At 39.7% G+C, this 16,331-nt stretch overlaps 1 protein-coding gene across 1 annotated transcript; it reads right to left on the reverse strand.

The window, feature by feature from the left end:
- Positions 1-365: 365 nt before the first annotated feature.
- Positions 366-1,154, reverse strand: LOC132169635 (uncharacterized). Its single transcript, XM_059580636.1, has one exon. The coding sequence runs from the start codon at positions 1,152-1,154 to the stop codon at positions 366-368; it is 789 nt and encodes a 262-aa protein (XP_059436619.1).
- Positions 1,155-16,331: the final 15,177 nt, after the last annotated feature.

Raw genomic sequence — 16,331 nt, forward strand, 5'->3', positions numbered from 1 at the left:
ATCCAAGAAGCAATAATACTCATTCCCAGACAAGCATTCCACCATCTGATCAATGAATGGGAGTGGAAAATGATCCTTGTGGTGGCATTCAGCTTGCGGTAGTCTATGCAATCTCACCATCCTGATTGAATATGAGTTGGGACCAACTCGTCATCCTTGTTCTTCACCACCGTCAATCCAGCCCACTTACACACTACATGAATTAGGCTCACCCACTTGCTATCTGAAATTGGATAAATGATCCCTACATCCAACAACTTTATCACTTTTGCCCTCACAACCTCTTGCATAGCTGGGTTAAGCCTCCTTTGTGGCTCCCTCGATGGTTTGGCATTCTCCTCCAAATGTATCTTGTGCATTACCACCTAGGGGCTGATCCCTTTAATGTCTTCAATGGTCCAGCCGATAGCTTCCTTGTACTCTCTCAATACATCCAATAATTTCTCCTCTTGAGCACCAACCAAATCCGAAGCTATAATCACAGGCAAAGAGTCTACTGGACCAAGGAACTTATACTTAAAAGTGTCCAGTAAAGGCTTAAGTTCCTTCTTGGGAGGCTTGGGTATTGCTGCCTCCCCTTTCTCACGGCTCACCAGAGGAGCATTCTCCAAAATCCCATCTGCCTGCTCAAGTATCTTGTCCAAATCCAAATCATCGCCAAACTGAGCAAGGCATGCATCCAGGGGGTCCTCTATGCTCGATTCTTCAACGATCTCCTCCATGATCTCTTCTATCAAGCATACATGTCTCACTTCATCATATTCCAATGGTTGCTTGCTGATATCAAATATATTCAACTCCATTGTCATATTTTTGAAGGAAATCTTCATCACACCCATCCTACAATTTATCAAGGCATTAGCTATAGCTATGAATGGTTGCCCTATAATTTTTAGTATTTGAATCACAACATTCTGAACCAGCTCTGTGTCTAGCACATTGAAATCCACGGGGAAATAAAACTTATCCACTATAATCAACACATCCTCAATTATTCCCCGTGAAACCTTCACCGACCTATCAGCCAACTGGAGTGTCATCGATGTGGGCTTCAACTCTCCTAACCCCAATTGCAAGTAGATTGAGTAGGGCAAGAGATTCACACTTACTCCAAGATCCAATAAAGCCCTCTTAATCCTGCTGACCCTTATCATGCAAGAAATGGTAGGACACCCAAGGTCCTTATGCTTAATGGGCAACGTGCATTATAGGATCGAGCTAACCTGCTCAGTCAAAAAAGCCTTCTTTGGGACATTTGTCCTCCTCTTAACAGTGATCAAGTCCTTCAAGAACTTGGCATATGATGGCACTTGTTGGATGGCATCCAAGAATGGGATATTGATTTGGACTTATTTGAACACCTCCAAAATGTCCTCAAATTTTCCTCCTTTCTTAGGTGCTCGCAACCTTTCAGGATGAGGTGCTTTAGGCACAAACGACCTAGGAGGATCCTCAACAACGGGTGTGGCTTTAGATTGCTCAACATCTCTCTTCTCATTGTTGCCACTGTCTAGCCCTTGTGGCACAACATGATTCTCTTTAGCAGAGCCACTTGATTGTCCACTTGTCTCCTTGACCTCAGTGTGACAATTGATTGCACCTGTTCCTGCCCATGCGTAGGATCTGAAGAACTTCCAATCGCAAACTGTCCATTCAGGTTGGGCATGGGCTGACTAGGCAACTTCCCCTTCTCTCTTTCACTCAAGTGACTTGCAATTTGACCCATCTGGCTTTCCAGCTTGGCTATCGCTTGGGTGTTTACCATTGTTGCACTCCTCACTTCACTTATGGATTGGCCGGTGAGCTTCATGAAGTCCTTGAGAGTGTCTTCCAACGATTGTGAAGATGACATTGGCGCTTGAGTGGGAGCTTGGAAAGTAAGTGATGGCATTGGATGGGCCAAGCAACCATGATTCTGAATCAATGGAAGAAATCCAAGAGGGTATTGATTGTGAGCATGATGAGGGCTCCTCCGTGATTCACCGGTTTGTTTTGCTTCCAGGAGAAATTAGGGTGGTTCCATCACCCTGGATTGTAGGTCTTTGAGAATGGTCCACTTGATTGCTTCCGATAATCTTTGAAAGCATTCACTTGTTCCATTGGGTACTCAGCAAAGGCTGGCATAGATGGATAATTATGTGCTAAGTGCATAGGACTAGCACAGATGGAACAATATGAACATTGAATGTGTTGGCAGCATTGATGGACTGGCCCACAGCGAAAGCGTCGACCTTCTTGGTGAGAGCATCTATCTTTATCCTCAAATCACTGTCCTCTGTAATCTCATAGATGCCTCCTTTCTTGGAGCACAAATGGACTTGTCCTGAGAACTTGAAAAATCCCACTACTGCGAGTTGTCGGACAACTTGTCCAATGCCTTGTATGCTTCATCCCCCGTTAAACTTAAGAATGCCCCCCCCCCCCCCATTCATAGACTCAATCATACTACAGTTGGATTAGGTTAATCCCTGGTAGAAGAACTGAATGAGTCTCCACTTCTCATATCTAGGTGGAGGGCATCTTATCAATAATTCCTTAAACCGCTCCTAACTCTCAGAAAACTTCTCAACCTCCTCTTGAGTGAAAGAACTAATCTCCTTTTGGCTCTCATTTACTTTTGATATCAGGAAAAACTTGTTGTAAAACTTACTCAACAAGATTTCCCAAGATGTAATGGATCCGGGCGTGTTGGAGTCCAACCATGCCCTTGCTTTATCATGTAAAGAGAAAGGGAAGAGTCTAAGGTGGATAGACTCTTCAGAAAAGTTCTGAAACTTGAATGTGGCACGGATGTCCTTGAGTTTCTTTACATGACTATAAGGATTTTCAAGTTCTAACCCATGAAAAGAGGGTAGGAGTTGGATGTCATGAGGCTTCAGATCAAAGTGGGTGGCATTGGTAGGTGGCAATACTATGCATGAAGGGGAGTTTGTCGCAACTGGTGCGAACAGATCCCTAAGCGATCTAGTAAATTCCACATTCCAAGCTCTCGCCTGCTCATCATTCTCAGCTCTTGCCTAAACTAATAACAAAATGAATCGAAAAAAAAAAAAATGGGAAAAACTTTTCTACTTAGCTGCTGCTGGTCTACTGAGGCTGTTTGCAGAGGTGCGCTCGAGCGTAGGTGAGATGCGATCGAGCGTACTTGTGCAGTGCGCTTGAGCACAGGTGCAAAAGTGATCGAGCGCAGATGCGACTCGCTTGCTAGCCATGTGCTCGAGTGCGCTTGAGCGTACTTCACCTGGTAAGTTCGTCCGAGACTTGCACAGAAACTAAAAACACCAAAAAAAAGAAAGAAAAAACCTCCTTTTTATTATTATTTTTTTGTTAGCTAAATTCACAAACACAAATACAAATAAAAATAAAAATAAAGCAAAATTACAAAAACAAAATAAAACAAAAATATACCTAAACAACTCTCCGGCAACGACGCCAAAAACTTGTTGTGAGTTTTAAAATCTACTCGCAGGAATTGCGTTATGCAAATCAATTTCTATTTAAACTAATCTTATTTTAACCTAGTTCTAAAATTGTGTGTTTTTGTTGTGCAAAATAAAATAAACTAAATAAAATGATTAAATCAAATGAATTAAAAGACTAAGGTTTTTGAATTCATTTCTCCAAATCTAAACAAAATATTCTCATATTTGCTCATACAACCGACAAACTAAAAAGCTCTATGTGTTGTTTGATGTTTCACAAAAATATAGATTAAATCATTCAATGAATCCACCCATTTAATCAAATCATAACAAATACCCAATTGAAATTAAATCATCCAATGTATCCGTTTAATTAATGAATCACAACAGATATCCGATTTCAATTGAATGATTCGATATATCCGTAGGATGAAACACATTGAATATCCAACTTTTAACACATAAGTGATCAAAACATTCAATTAAAAGAGATCAATTAACTAATGTAATTGAAAACTTACAACACTTTTATTCAAAATTGGAATTGTACGAATAAATAACGAGAATATAATTGATTATCAATGAAGAGGCTTCATTCTCAACCTTAGTTGAAGGTTTTAGCCTCTCATGATTACAAAAATCATAATAATATGAATTGAAATCATAAAAACATAAAACTTACAAAGAGAAACGTAGAAAAAAGATGCTAAATCTCATCTTATCCGGTGGATTTTGTAACTCCAGGAGTTTGACATAGAGATTCGGGACAAGAAGGGTTCCAAAAATGTGGTGGTGGATCATCTGTCTAGGTTGATTGTGGATTTCATGGAGGACACCACTCCCATTTCTAAAACCTTTCCTGATGAGCAATTGATACACATTGCTCATAATCCTACACCAAGGTTTGGTGATATAGTAAACTATCTTGTCACCGGCCAAATGCCTTTGCATTGGGGGCGGCAAGATAAGTCCAAGTTTGTGGCCATGGTGAAATACTTTTTCTGGGATGATCCTTATCTTTTCAAGTATTGTCCTGATCAGATCATCAGAAGGTGTATACCTGAGCATGACCAATCCAATGCCATCTCCTTTTGTCATGATCATGCTTGTGGAGGCCATTTCAATGCACGGAAGACCGCTGCAAAGATTTTGCAGTGCGAATTTCATTGGGCTACCCTGTTTTGAGACTCTCACACTTACTGTTCCTCTTGTGAGCATTGCCAGAAGCTAGGGAGTATTTCTAGATGAAATATGATGACCTCAACCCCATTCTGATTGTTGAGATTTTTGATGTGTGGGGCATTGATTTCATGGAACTTTTTCCAAACTCCTTTGGCTATCTATATATCGTCATTGTTGTGGACTACGTGTCCAAATGGGTGGAGGCTATTGCGTGCAAGACAAATAACCATAGAGTTGTGGTCCAGTTTTTAAAGGACACCATCTTAACTCGTTTTGGTGCTCCTCAAGCAATTATAAGTGATGGAGGAAAGCATTTCTACAACAGAATTTTCGAGCAGTTGAAGAAGAAGTATTTCATCACACATAAGGTTGCCACCCCTTATCACCCATAGACGAGTGGACAAGTGAAGATTTCAAATCATGCAGCTGAACTTCAATCTCACGAAGGCTGGCTCACAAAGGAAGCTCCAACTCAATGAGCTAGAGGAGCTAAGGAATGATGCATATGACTATGTAAGGTTGTGCAAGTCACACATGAAGATGGCTCATGACCAGAGCATTTTGAGACGATCCTTTGAGCCTGGTTAGAAAGTTCTTCTCTACAATTCACGACTGCATCTTTTCTTAGGCAAGCTGAAATCTCAATGGACAGACCCATTCATTATTCGGTCATTTTTTACTCATGGGGCCATTGAGATTGAGGATCCAAAGAATGGTAGGACTTTCAAGGTAAATAGACAAAGGCTGAAACCATTATTGGTGTTGAAGAGTTCAAAAATTGAGACGACACTATTGGAGGATCCTAGTTACTCGGAGTGATTGTCGTCTGCTGTGGAAAGTCTACCTGAAGACTGTAAACTTAGTGCTTGTGGGAGGCAACCCTCATTCTTTTCTTACTTGTCATTTGATCTTGTTTGTCTGTTTTGCTTTTGTTTTTGTTGTGTTTTTTAGGTCAAGTGTCTGTTATTCAAGTTTGGGGGAGCGTTCTCCTACGTTACACCTAACTTGAGCTGCCCATTTGGTATTGTATTTATGGCCACATTGGGGACAATGTGTCATTTTAGTTTGGGGGTGGGGTAGACATTTCTATCTTTTTCTTGTTATTTTTGTTGTTTTTGTGTTAAAAAAAAAAAAAAAAAAAAATGCTATGTTGTTGATTGAGCAGGGGTTACACCTTAATTGTGGTTTGCATATCATTGGTTTGTTTAACATATTGAACACAGCATGTCATTAGAAATCTGAGTCTTTTGACTCATTTGTTGGATTAGAGAGACTTCACATGTCTGAGCTATAATCACAAGCACACTAGCATAGAGTCTGTGAGGTATGAGATTTGAATTGACTAGGGTGTATCTCGAGATTTGTAGGATGATGTGTTGATGAAACCTTGGCTTACAAAAAAAAAAAAAAATCAGTTTGAGTTTCTCATTGATTAATCGGACCTCTTGCCTCACTAAGCATTGAGAGTTCGCATAAAAAGATGAGAAATTCAATTTGGTTGATTGTATGGCTAGTTTAGCTTCGTAGCCTTTTTGACTTGAGTAATTAAGCCATTAGGGATGTTTCTACATCTAGTGCCCTAAAACCACCTGGTTTGGGAGTCACTGGCCCAACACTCATTACATAGGTCAATTAGAAAGCTTAAGGGAGCCGAACATTGCACAACCTACACAAAAAATGCAAATCTAGACTTAAGCCATGGTTGTTCTCACCCGAGTGAATTCCTATGAATTTTGAGGTACACAGGACTTTGAGAAAAATTGAAGCCTCGTGATTGTATGTTAGTCTCACTTTGCACTCATTGGAGTTTGTGTTGTCTCAAATTTCCATCTATAAGTGGATTGATTTTTGGATGTCGTAATGATGTGATTGTGGTGTTCATTGTGTTAAACCTGCTCATGATATAAGAACCATGTGTTTGTGTGGAAATTCTTGTTTGTCAATAACATAATGCTAAAAATGTTTGTGGGTATCATTGCTGTTAAACCTTCACGAGACTTCACCCATCCTCTAGGGATGCCTAAGGGTTTAAAAAGCTTGTTGCATATGCTAAATGCAATCGTTTCTCCCACGACTGTTGTTACAAATATCTACCTAAATTAATAGGCAAATAATTGTATGTTTTACCCGCAAGTGCACAAGGTCAACATAGTAGTATATGATGCAAGTACGGGGTCATTCCCACGAAGATTGCTAAATTTCGCTTAAAATAAATTCCTTAAGTAAAACAAAACAAAGATTGATTTTTGATTTGATAATAATAAAAAGGTAGGGCTTTGATATCCACCACTAATTATATTTAGATAATATAACAATATGCCAATGTTTTGATCATGTTATGTATATCTAATGTTTGTCAACTTAAGGGCATGGGTATATACTCCTTAAGCTGTAGATTTCCCTAAGCAACGAGTTAGGCATGGGTGTATACTCTAACTCTTTTATTTCTTAAAGGATTTAGCATGGGTGTATACTCTAACTCTTTTATTTCTTAAAGGATTTAGCATGGGTGTATACTAAGTTGTTCTTTAAGAAACCATATTTCTGTGGAAATCGACAAACACATGAGGCCTAGGGCATGGGTGTATATTCCCGGTTCCCCATGTTGATTAACCCAAGAACCTGATGTGGATTTCTTTTGTTACTTTTATTAAACCCAGGACTCGGTCATCCAAATTGATTTAACTAACTAGTCCATACCACATGCATATGTTGATCAGGCACACACATATGACGAATTCATGAAAGCAGGAATTAATCAAGTTAAATATCACAACATGATCATCACAAAGGCGCCAATATTGAATATGAACTAAACATAACTAGGGATTCAATCTAGCCCTACTAAGTAAATTAGTTACACATGAGTTTGATGTTAAACATCTTCATCAAATAAAAAGAAAGGAAAAAAATAAACCCGAAACTTGAACTTGAAGGGCTCCAATTCTTCTCCTTTGAAAATGTATGTCTATTCTAGAGGTTTAAGGGTCTATTTATAGGTCTTAGGTATACTCTAGAAACCCTAAAAATCGTAAGGTTTGAGCCCTAGTTTGTACAAAGTTACAAAACCCTAGAAATTGCACTTTCCATATCAAGGCTGGCGACTGACTTGCTCATCACGCACGGGTGCGCTCAATCGCAGCCCATGTGCAATCGATCACAGGACTATGATTGATCATGTTGTGCCGGGCGCGTGATCGCAGGTGTTTTACACTTGTGGTCTTCGCCTGTAGTGCGCTCAATCGCAACTCCCCTGCGATCGATTGCACTACCAGAACCTCCAATTCTCCCAAAATAGCTCTTCTGAGTCCAAAACTTGTGAGATTGCTTCTTTTTCTTCCAAGGACCTACAAAAACAAGGAAAACACATAAATGAACTAAAATGCAATACATAATCCAAAACTAAAGGATTAACATATGTAAGTTAAGGGCTAAAAATACGAATATTTTAACACTTAACACACCCCCAAACTTACATATTGCTAGTTCCTTAACAATACAAAACTAAAGACTAAATGGAAAAACAGAAAACACAAAGATAAATCCATCTTTCGTGGGATGTACGATTGCATTTAGCGTATGCAACAAGCCTTTTAAACCTCTAGGAATTCCCTAGAGGACGAGTGAAGTCTCGTGATGGTTTTCCAGAAATGTTACCTACAAACATCATGCACAGTTCATGTTATCCCAAAAATTAAGGTATCACTTCAAGATCATAATTTTCATTCATTAGCAAGCTTAAAAAGATGAACTCCATCTTCACAATGAATTGAAATCTCAAAGTTCAATTACTTACAAATGACATGTTAAAACATCACAATTTTGAAAATAGTGTAAAGTGAACTAGCACAAAATTATGAGGCTTCCAAGTATTTCCAATGTGCAATGTCTCCACATCTCAAAGTTCACTGAAATCCCTATTAGAATGAACAACAATGGCATTTTTTTTTCTGGTCAGGTTGTGCAATATTTGGTTCCCTTAAGCTTTCTAATTGACACATGTAACAAGTGTTAAGTCAATGACTCTTAAACCAGATGGTTTTAGGGCATTAGGTGTAGAGACACCCCTAGGACTTACTAACTTGAGTTAAAAAGGCTACGAAACCAAACTAACCATGACATCAATCAAATCAAAATATTTCACCTTTTGATGTGAACACTCAATGCTTTGAGGCAAGAGGTCCAGTTACTCAGTGAAAAGTTTATCAATGATCATTTATTTATATATATATTTTATCATATATATATATGCCAAAGTATCCATCTAATAAATCATCCAGTTTCACTTAAAAATATATATATATATAAGTGAAGCACACAAAAATAAAATAACAAGATAATCTATGGGGTGCCTCCATGAGCGCTAAGTTTAACGTCTTCAGCCAGATGGTGATCCTTACTCAGTGTTGTCCCGAAGAAGATGCTCCTAATGGTGGTGGCAAACGGCTGAGAATGGACCGTATCAATTCTTCTAAGGCAGCTAGTCTTTTGTCCATCAAGACTTTATCCTCCCGAGCCTCTCTTCTTCGATCAGCCAACTCTCTCCGAAGGTCGGCCACTTCTTCACTGATGGAGCGATACTGTGCTGCGCGAAGAATGACCGGGGCCTCCTCCACTGGTGCTTCTGGCTCAACTGCGGGTTCATCTTCTGCCATCAGCTTGGCCTCAAACTCTTCCGCGTCAGCTACTGGTGCTTGAGGTACCCAGGGCATGTGGGAGAAGCTTTTGTTCCATTGGCGAATGGCAAAGATGGGGGTAGTAGTGACTAGCTCATCTGCTACAATGCCCTTGATGCCTTTCTTCTGGAGGATGTAAGTGATTAAGTATGGAAAAGGCAGCCCCCATGAGTGGGTGGACTCAACTCCTCCGATATGTACTCCATTCCAAAATTTGTGAATTTGGTTCCAAATGATATCGGGAATGGAACATCAGGCACTTTTATGAAAGGTGTAGAGTGTTTGGAGAAATTGGTCCCGCGTTTGAGTCTTGTGCCCCAAAGGAAAGGCATTGTGGTGCAAAACAGAGTCCACAAACCAGAGTTGTGGAGGTAGCTTGGACCGGCTGCCTGCATTATAATGAGTGTCGGCATATTGCCCTTGACACGTATCTTCAATGATTTCTGCCACATAGAATCTCGGCGATTGCTCTACAAGTTGTGCTTCTTCTGGAGGGTGCTTATCATTGCACTGGAGTGCAGTCGCAATGTCGGCCCTCGTCACTTCAATAGCTCGGCCATGCACTGTGGAAGATAGGGCAGCCATCCTGTTGCAATCATGGGACAAGTGGGCATAGAACTTGGTCACCAATTTTTTGTATGCAGTGGAGGTGACCAGCTTGAACTCTGCGACCCCCTATTGAGTCGCCTCAAGGTGTTGGAAATCTTCTTGGATAGCAAAAGTTGTTTCAAACAGCAGCTCCCGCTCCTCAAAAGTGGGTGGGGGACAAGTGGCTTGGGAATCAGAGCCCCGGGATGACGAAGCTCAAGTTTTCGGCATGATGAGCTTAGTTTGGGAATTCTGTTGAACACTTGGTGTGCAATGGAATGACCAAGGTTGCGAAAGCTCAGCAACTACTACTCAAACCCCCTGCAAAACAGTGAAACTCCAACCACAAAAACAAATGTGGGTGGAAAAACACCCACAATTGTGAAAAAATTCAAAAACAATTGAGATGGGTTGGATTTGGAGTTGGGGTGCAAAAGGGGTGGAGGGTGGAATGGGTGAGGGTGTTGTGAGGTGTGAAGTGGAGGTAGGTGGCCGGAGAGGAGAACCGTGTTCTGGAGGTGCGGTGGTGGTGGTGAAAACCGGTGGAGGTGCGGTGAGAGTAGAGGTGTGCCGGTGGAGTTTAGTTGCAAGTACGAAGACTGTATGGCCTAGGGGAGAATGTGAGGTGAAAGTGGGAGAAAAGTGACCTAAAATAGGTCATGTGGCCTTCTGCTCGAGTGCACTAGGTCGCACGCAGGGTGCGCTTGATCGCACTCGCGCAGTGATGTGCGTGTGTGGGTGATGTGCGCTCGAGCGCACACAAGGTGCGCTCAATCGCACTCATAGAATGTACATAGCCAAAAGTTGAGTACTGGGCTTGATCGAATGCAGGTTGCGATCAATCGTAGTGACAGAATGATGTTTTTTTTTTTAAGTATAAAAAATGCAAAATGTACAACAACTTACTAAAATAAAAAGAAAACACAAAAGATAAGTAATAATACTAAAAGTAGTACAGAAAATCATGTGAAGTAAAGAAATTGACACAATAGAAAGGAAATTAAGAGATAGAGAAGTGTACCACCTTTGGTGGCCTTAGTACCACTATTCTGAGTAGATGAGCTCGAGCTCCTGAACTGCTCAAACGCTTCTACTAGTAGCTATAGTGCTACTAGTGTGGGGAAATGCACTTGAATTCCACGGAATGTGGCTCAAGTGCACTTGGTGATGCAGGGACAGGACTTACTTTGTAAGTCAACACTTTTTGGTCCACATAGAACTCCTTCCTGACACGCTTCTTATGATGATAAGCCTTGGGTCTTTTCTTGTGGAGCTTGGTATCCTCATTTGCATCATACCTCAATTCGTCCAATTCTTGCAGCTGTAGCTTCCTCTTAGCACTTGGATATGGTGGAAAGGTTTCAAGGGGGTACTCTACTTCAATGATGTCCTCAGTAACATCTTCATAGATTGGCCTAATGTTTTGCCTTTTGAACTTGTGAGTGAGGGGGGTCTTCACTGGATCTTTATGTGGGTCCCGCAAAACTGGCTCACTAACACCTTGGATCATACAAACATCAAAACATTCTCCACTATCTTGAGGTAATTTCAACGCATCGAATATTTTGAACTCTATTGTCTCACCATTCACCTTCATACTTACCGTACCCTTTTTCACACCTATTGTAGTATCAGCAGTTCTTATAAAAGGTCTTCCTAAGATAATAGGTATAGGTGATGGCATAGGAGATTCTTCCACATCCAATACAATGAAATCAACAGGTAAAATGAATGTACCTACCTTTACCAAAACATCCTTAAGTATACCTCTTGGTCTTTTGATGCTTCTGTCTGCCAATTGTAAGGTGATTGAGGTTGGTTGTAGCTCCCCCAAACCCAGCCTTTCATATACAGTGTAAGGCAGCAAATTGACCTCTGATTCCAGATCCAGCAATGCATGCTTAAAAAGATGGTCTCCTATCCTGCAAGGAATAGTAAAACTACCCAGATCTGTTAGCTTTGATGGTAATTTTCTTAGCAAAACTGCACTTACCTCCTTTGTTAAGGCCACTGTCTTATGCTCCCGAAAATTCCTTTTATTAGTGCAACAATCCTTTAAAAATTTAGAATATGAAGGAATCTGTTTAATTACATCTAATAAAGGAATGTTGATTTCTACTTTCCTCAAGGTTTCAAAAATATCACTGAGTTGTTTTTCCTTCTTTGGCTTAACTAACCTTTGAGGGAAGGGTGGTGCATTCACCTTCTCCATTTTACTTACCTTGGATGTCGAGGCCTCATCTAGAGATGCTTGAGGTGGTTCTTCAGTTCCTATGACCTTGCCATTTCTGAGAATTGTGACTGCTTTTAGTTGCTGGTGACCCCATGGATTGGGTATTGTTTGGGATGGAAATTCACCCTGCTTTCTTTCACTTAGGTCCTTTGCCATTTGCCCCATTTGTACTTCTAGTCTTTGGATAGCTTGCTCGGTCCTTTGAATGGATTGCTCATGCTTGGCATTGGTTTGTTGTTGCATAATCACAAATTGATGTACAATACTCTCCAAGTCATTCTTCTTCGGCTCTTTAACTGGTTGGACTGCTTGTTGGGGACCCCTCTGCTGTCCTTGATTGTTACTCCATGAGAAATTGGGGTGGTTACGCCACCCTGGATTGTAGGTGTTGGAGTATGGATTGTTCTTGTGGGGGTAATTGTTTTGTCCCGCATAATTCACCTCTTCTTGATCTGCAAATGGAGATAACAAACACGTCTCAGTAGTGTGATCTAAATGAGAACATATAGCACATCCTGGATTTGTGTGTCTTTTTGAACAGGTGAGAAGTTCTGAGCAGTCATGGCTTTGAAAATCATATGTAGCTTTCTTTCCACAGCAGCCATCTGATTTGGAGATTCACCATTGAAGTTTACTTCATACATGTCTTTACTTTTTACTCCTCGCCTCCCTCTAGAGTAGAATTGTTGGGAATGCTCACTTAGTGTTTCGAAGAGTTCCATGGCTTCCTCACTGCTCTTTTCCATAAGTGCTCCTCCACAAGTTGAATCAACCATCCCTTTATTAGTATCATCTAAGCCTTCATAAAAAATTTGTACCTGATCATCTTTAGTGATGTGGGCACTTTAGAAGCAATGAATTGAAGTGATCCCATGCCTCAAAGAAAAGATCTCCATCTCATTGTTGGAACATTTGAAGTTCCCTTTTAAGCTATCTTGTCTTTTAAGCTGGGAAAAACTTCTTCAGGAACTTGGTGGCTAATTCCTCCCAAGTATGAATGGAATCTGCAGGCAAAGAATTATACCATAGTTTAGCATTATCTTTCAAAAAGAAAGGAAGGAGGACTAACCTGAGTCTCTCCGGAGTTAGGCTTGGATCTGCTGCAGCTTGCATAGATCAAAGAACTCTTTAAGATGCAAGTTAGGATCCTCAGTAGCCGTGCCCCTGAAGTGAGTATCTAAGGAGAAATATAATAATTGCCTTCCACCTCCAGTTGATAAGCTATGCATAATGGTTGATTTAGGTTCGTTGGGATGAAAGCCTGTTTCATCGGTCTTCGCACCGGTGGTGGATTTGCCTCTAGTGGTCTTGGCACTATTGGTTAGTTCTCTCATAAATCTTCCATTGTGTTCTCTAGGCCTTTGTTGAATTGTCCGCTCAATTTCGGGATCGATACGAATAATGGTTGAATCTTGAGATCGACAACCTTGCATAAATTGAATTGCCTTTGCAGTCAAAACAGCTTCAGTGCTGCTTGTCCAGATGCTCCCTAGAACTGCGCTTGATCACAATGCGCTTGATCGCACTCGGCTGTCGCTTGATCGTAATAACAGAAAACAAGAAAATGAAGAAAAATGGAAAATATTTTTGATTAAAAATTAAATTGAATATTAAAAATTAAATAACACAACTAAAGGAAAATAATTCTAAACAAAATTTGCCGCAAACCCTGGCAATGGCGCCAAAAACTTGTTGTGCAAATATCTACCTAAATTAATAGGCAAATAATTGTAAGTTTTACCCGCAAGTGCACAAGGTCAACATAGTAGTATATGATGCAAGTACGGGATCATTCCCACGAGGATTGCTAAATTTCGCTTAAAATAAATTCCTTAAGTAAAACAAAACAAAGATTGATTTTTGATTTGATAATAATAAAAAGGTAGGGCTTTGATATCCACCAATAATTATATTTCAATAATATAACAATATGCCATTGTTTTGATCATGTTATGTATATCTAATGTCTGCCAACCTAAGGGCATGGGTGTATACTCCTTAAGCTATAGATTTCCCTAAGCAACGAGTTAGGCATGGGTGTATACTCTAACTCTTTTCTTTCTTAAAGGATTTAGCATGGGTGTATACTAAGTTGTTCTTTAAGAAAGCATATTTCTGTGGAAATCAACAAACACATGAGGCCCAGGGCATGGGTGGATATTCCCGGTTCCCCATGTTGATTAACCCAAGAACCCGGTGTGGATTTCTTTTGTTACTTTTATTAGGTCATCCAAACTGATTTAACTAACTAGTCCATACCACATGCATATGTTGATCAGGCACACACATATGAGGAATTCATGAAAGAAGGAATTAATCAAGTTAAATATCACAACATGATCATCACCAAGGCGCCAATATTGAATATTAACTAAACATAACTAGGGCTTCAATCTAGTCCTACTAAGTAAATTAGTTACACATGAGTTTGCTGTTGACCATCTTCATAAAATAAAAAGAAAGGAAAAGAATAAACTCGAAACTTGAACTTGAAGAGCTCCAATTCTTCTCCTTTGAAATTGTGTGTCTATTCTAGAGGTTTAAGGATCTATTTATAGGCCTTAGGAATACTCTAGAAACCCTAAAAAACGTAGGGTTTGAGCCCTAGTTCGTACAAACTTACAAAATCCTAGAAACTGTACTTTCCATATCAAGGCTGGCGGCTGACTTGCTCATCATGCACGAGTGCGCTCAATCGCAGCCTGTGTGTGATCGATCGCAAGACTGCGATCGATGCTGTTGTGCTCGTCACTCGATCGCAGGTGCCTTGCGCTTATAGTCTTCACTTGTAGTGTGCTCAATCACAATTCCCTTGCAATCAATCGCACTACCAGAGCCTCCAATTTTCCCAAAATAGCTCTTTTGAGTCCAAAACTTTTGAGATTACTTCTTTTTCTTCCAAGGACCTACAAAAACAAGGAAAACACATAAAAGAACTAAAATGGCATAAATTATCCAAAACTAAAGGATTAACATATGTAAGTTAAAGGCTAAAAATATGAATATTTTAGCACTTAACAACGACAGCAGACTTATGTTTCATTTTTGGTTTTGTTTTTCATTTTGTTTTGCTAAGGGACTAGCAAAATGTAAGTTTGGGAGTATTTGATGAGTGCCAAATATTGTATATTTGGACCCCTTAATTTGCTTTTGCTAAGCCTTGAGCTTTGTTATTTTCTAATGTTTTTGTTAGTTTTGGTGTTTTAGCGTTTTGTAGGTTGTTAAGAGAAAATTGCGGTTTGAAGGTGAAAATTGCAAAGAAATGGGCGCAAGTGAGATTTTGGAGATTGAGCACACAATAGCACGCTCAAGCGCAGAAAGACCATGCTCGAGCGCACTGCTGCATTCACCCAAGCGAGCAGCACCCATGCGCTGCGCTACGGAAGCACTAAAAAAGCCTCGAGTACGCTCGAGCGCACCTAGTGTGTGATCGAGCGCACTCAGGCTGACCTAGCAGAGCCAAAGCCCTAGTTTTTCAATATATATATAGCATTCTTTTCTTTTGTAAAATACGTAGAGTAGATTTTCGACCTATTGTCGTTCTTGAGCTCTTTCTACGTTTCTCTTTGTAAGTTTTATATTTTTTATGATTTCAATTCATATTATTATGATTTTTGTAATCATAAGAGGCCAAAACCTTCAACTAAGGTTGAAGATGAAGCCTCGTCATTGATAAGCAATTATATTCTCGTTATTTGTTTGTACAATTCCAATATTGAATAAAAGTGTTGTAAGTTTTCAATTACATTAGTTGATTGATCTCTTTTAATTGAATGTTTTGATCGGTTATGTGTTAAAAGTTGGATATTCGATGTGTGGAATTCTACGAATACATCGAATCATTCAATTGAAATCGGATATCCGTTGTGATTCGTTAATTAAATGGATACATAGGATGATTTTATTTCAATTGGGTATTTGTTGTGATTTGATTAAATGGGTGGATTCATTGAATAATTTAATCTATATTTTTGTGGAACATCAAACAACACAGAGCTTTTTAGTTTCTTGGTTGTATGAGCAAATATAAGAATATATTGTTTAGATTTGGCAAAGTGAATTCGGAAACCTAAGTCTTTTAATTCATTTGATTTAATCATTTGATTTAATTTATTTTATTTTGCATGACAAAAATACCCAATTTCGGAACTAGGTTAAAATAGGATTAGTTTAAATAGAAATTGATTTGTATGACGCAATTCCCTGTGGATCGACCTCGCACTTGCACAT

The sequence above is a fragment of the Corylus avellana genome, chromosome ca2 (assembly GCF_901000735.1).
Source record: "Corylus avellana chromosome ca2, CavTom2PMs-1.0".
In the NCBI taxonomy this organism is placed as follows: domain Eukaryota; kingdom Viridiplantae; phylum Streptophyta; class Magnoliopsida; order Fagales; family Betulaceae; genus Corylus; species Corylus avellana.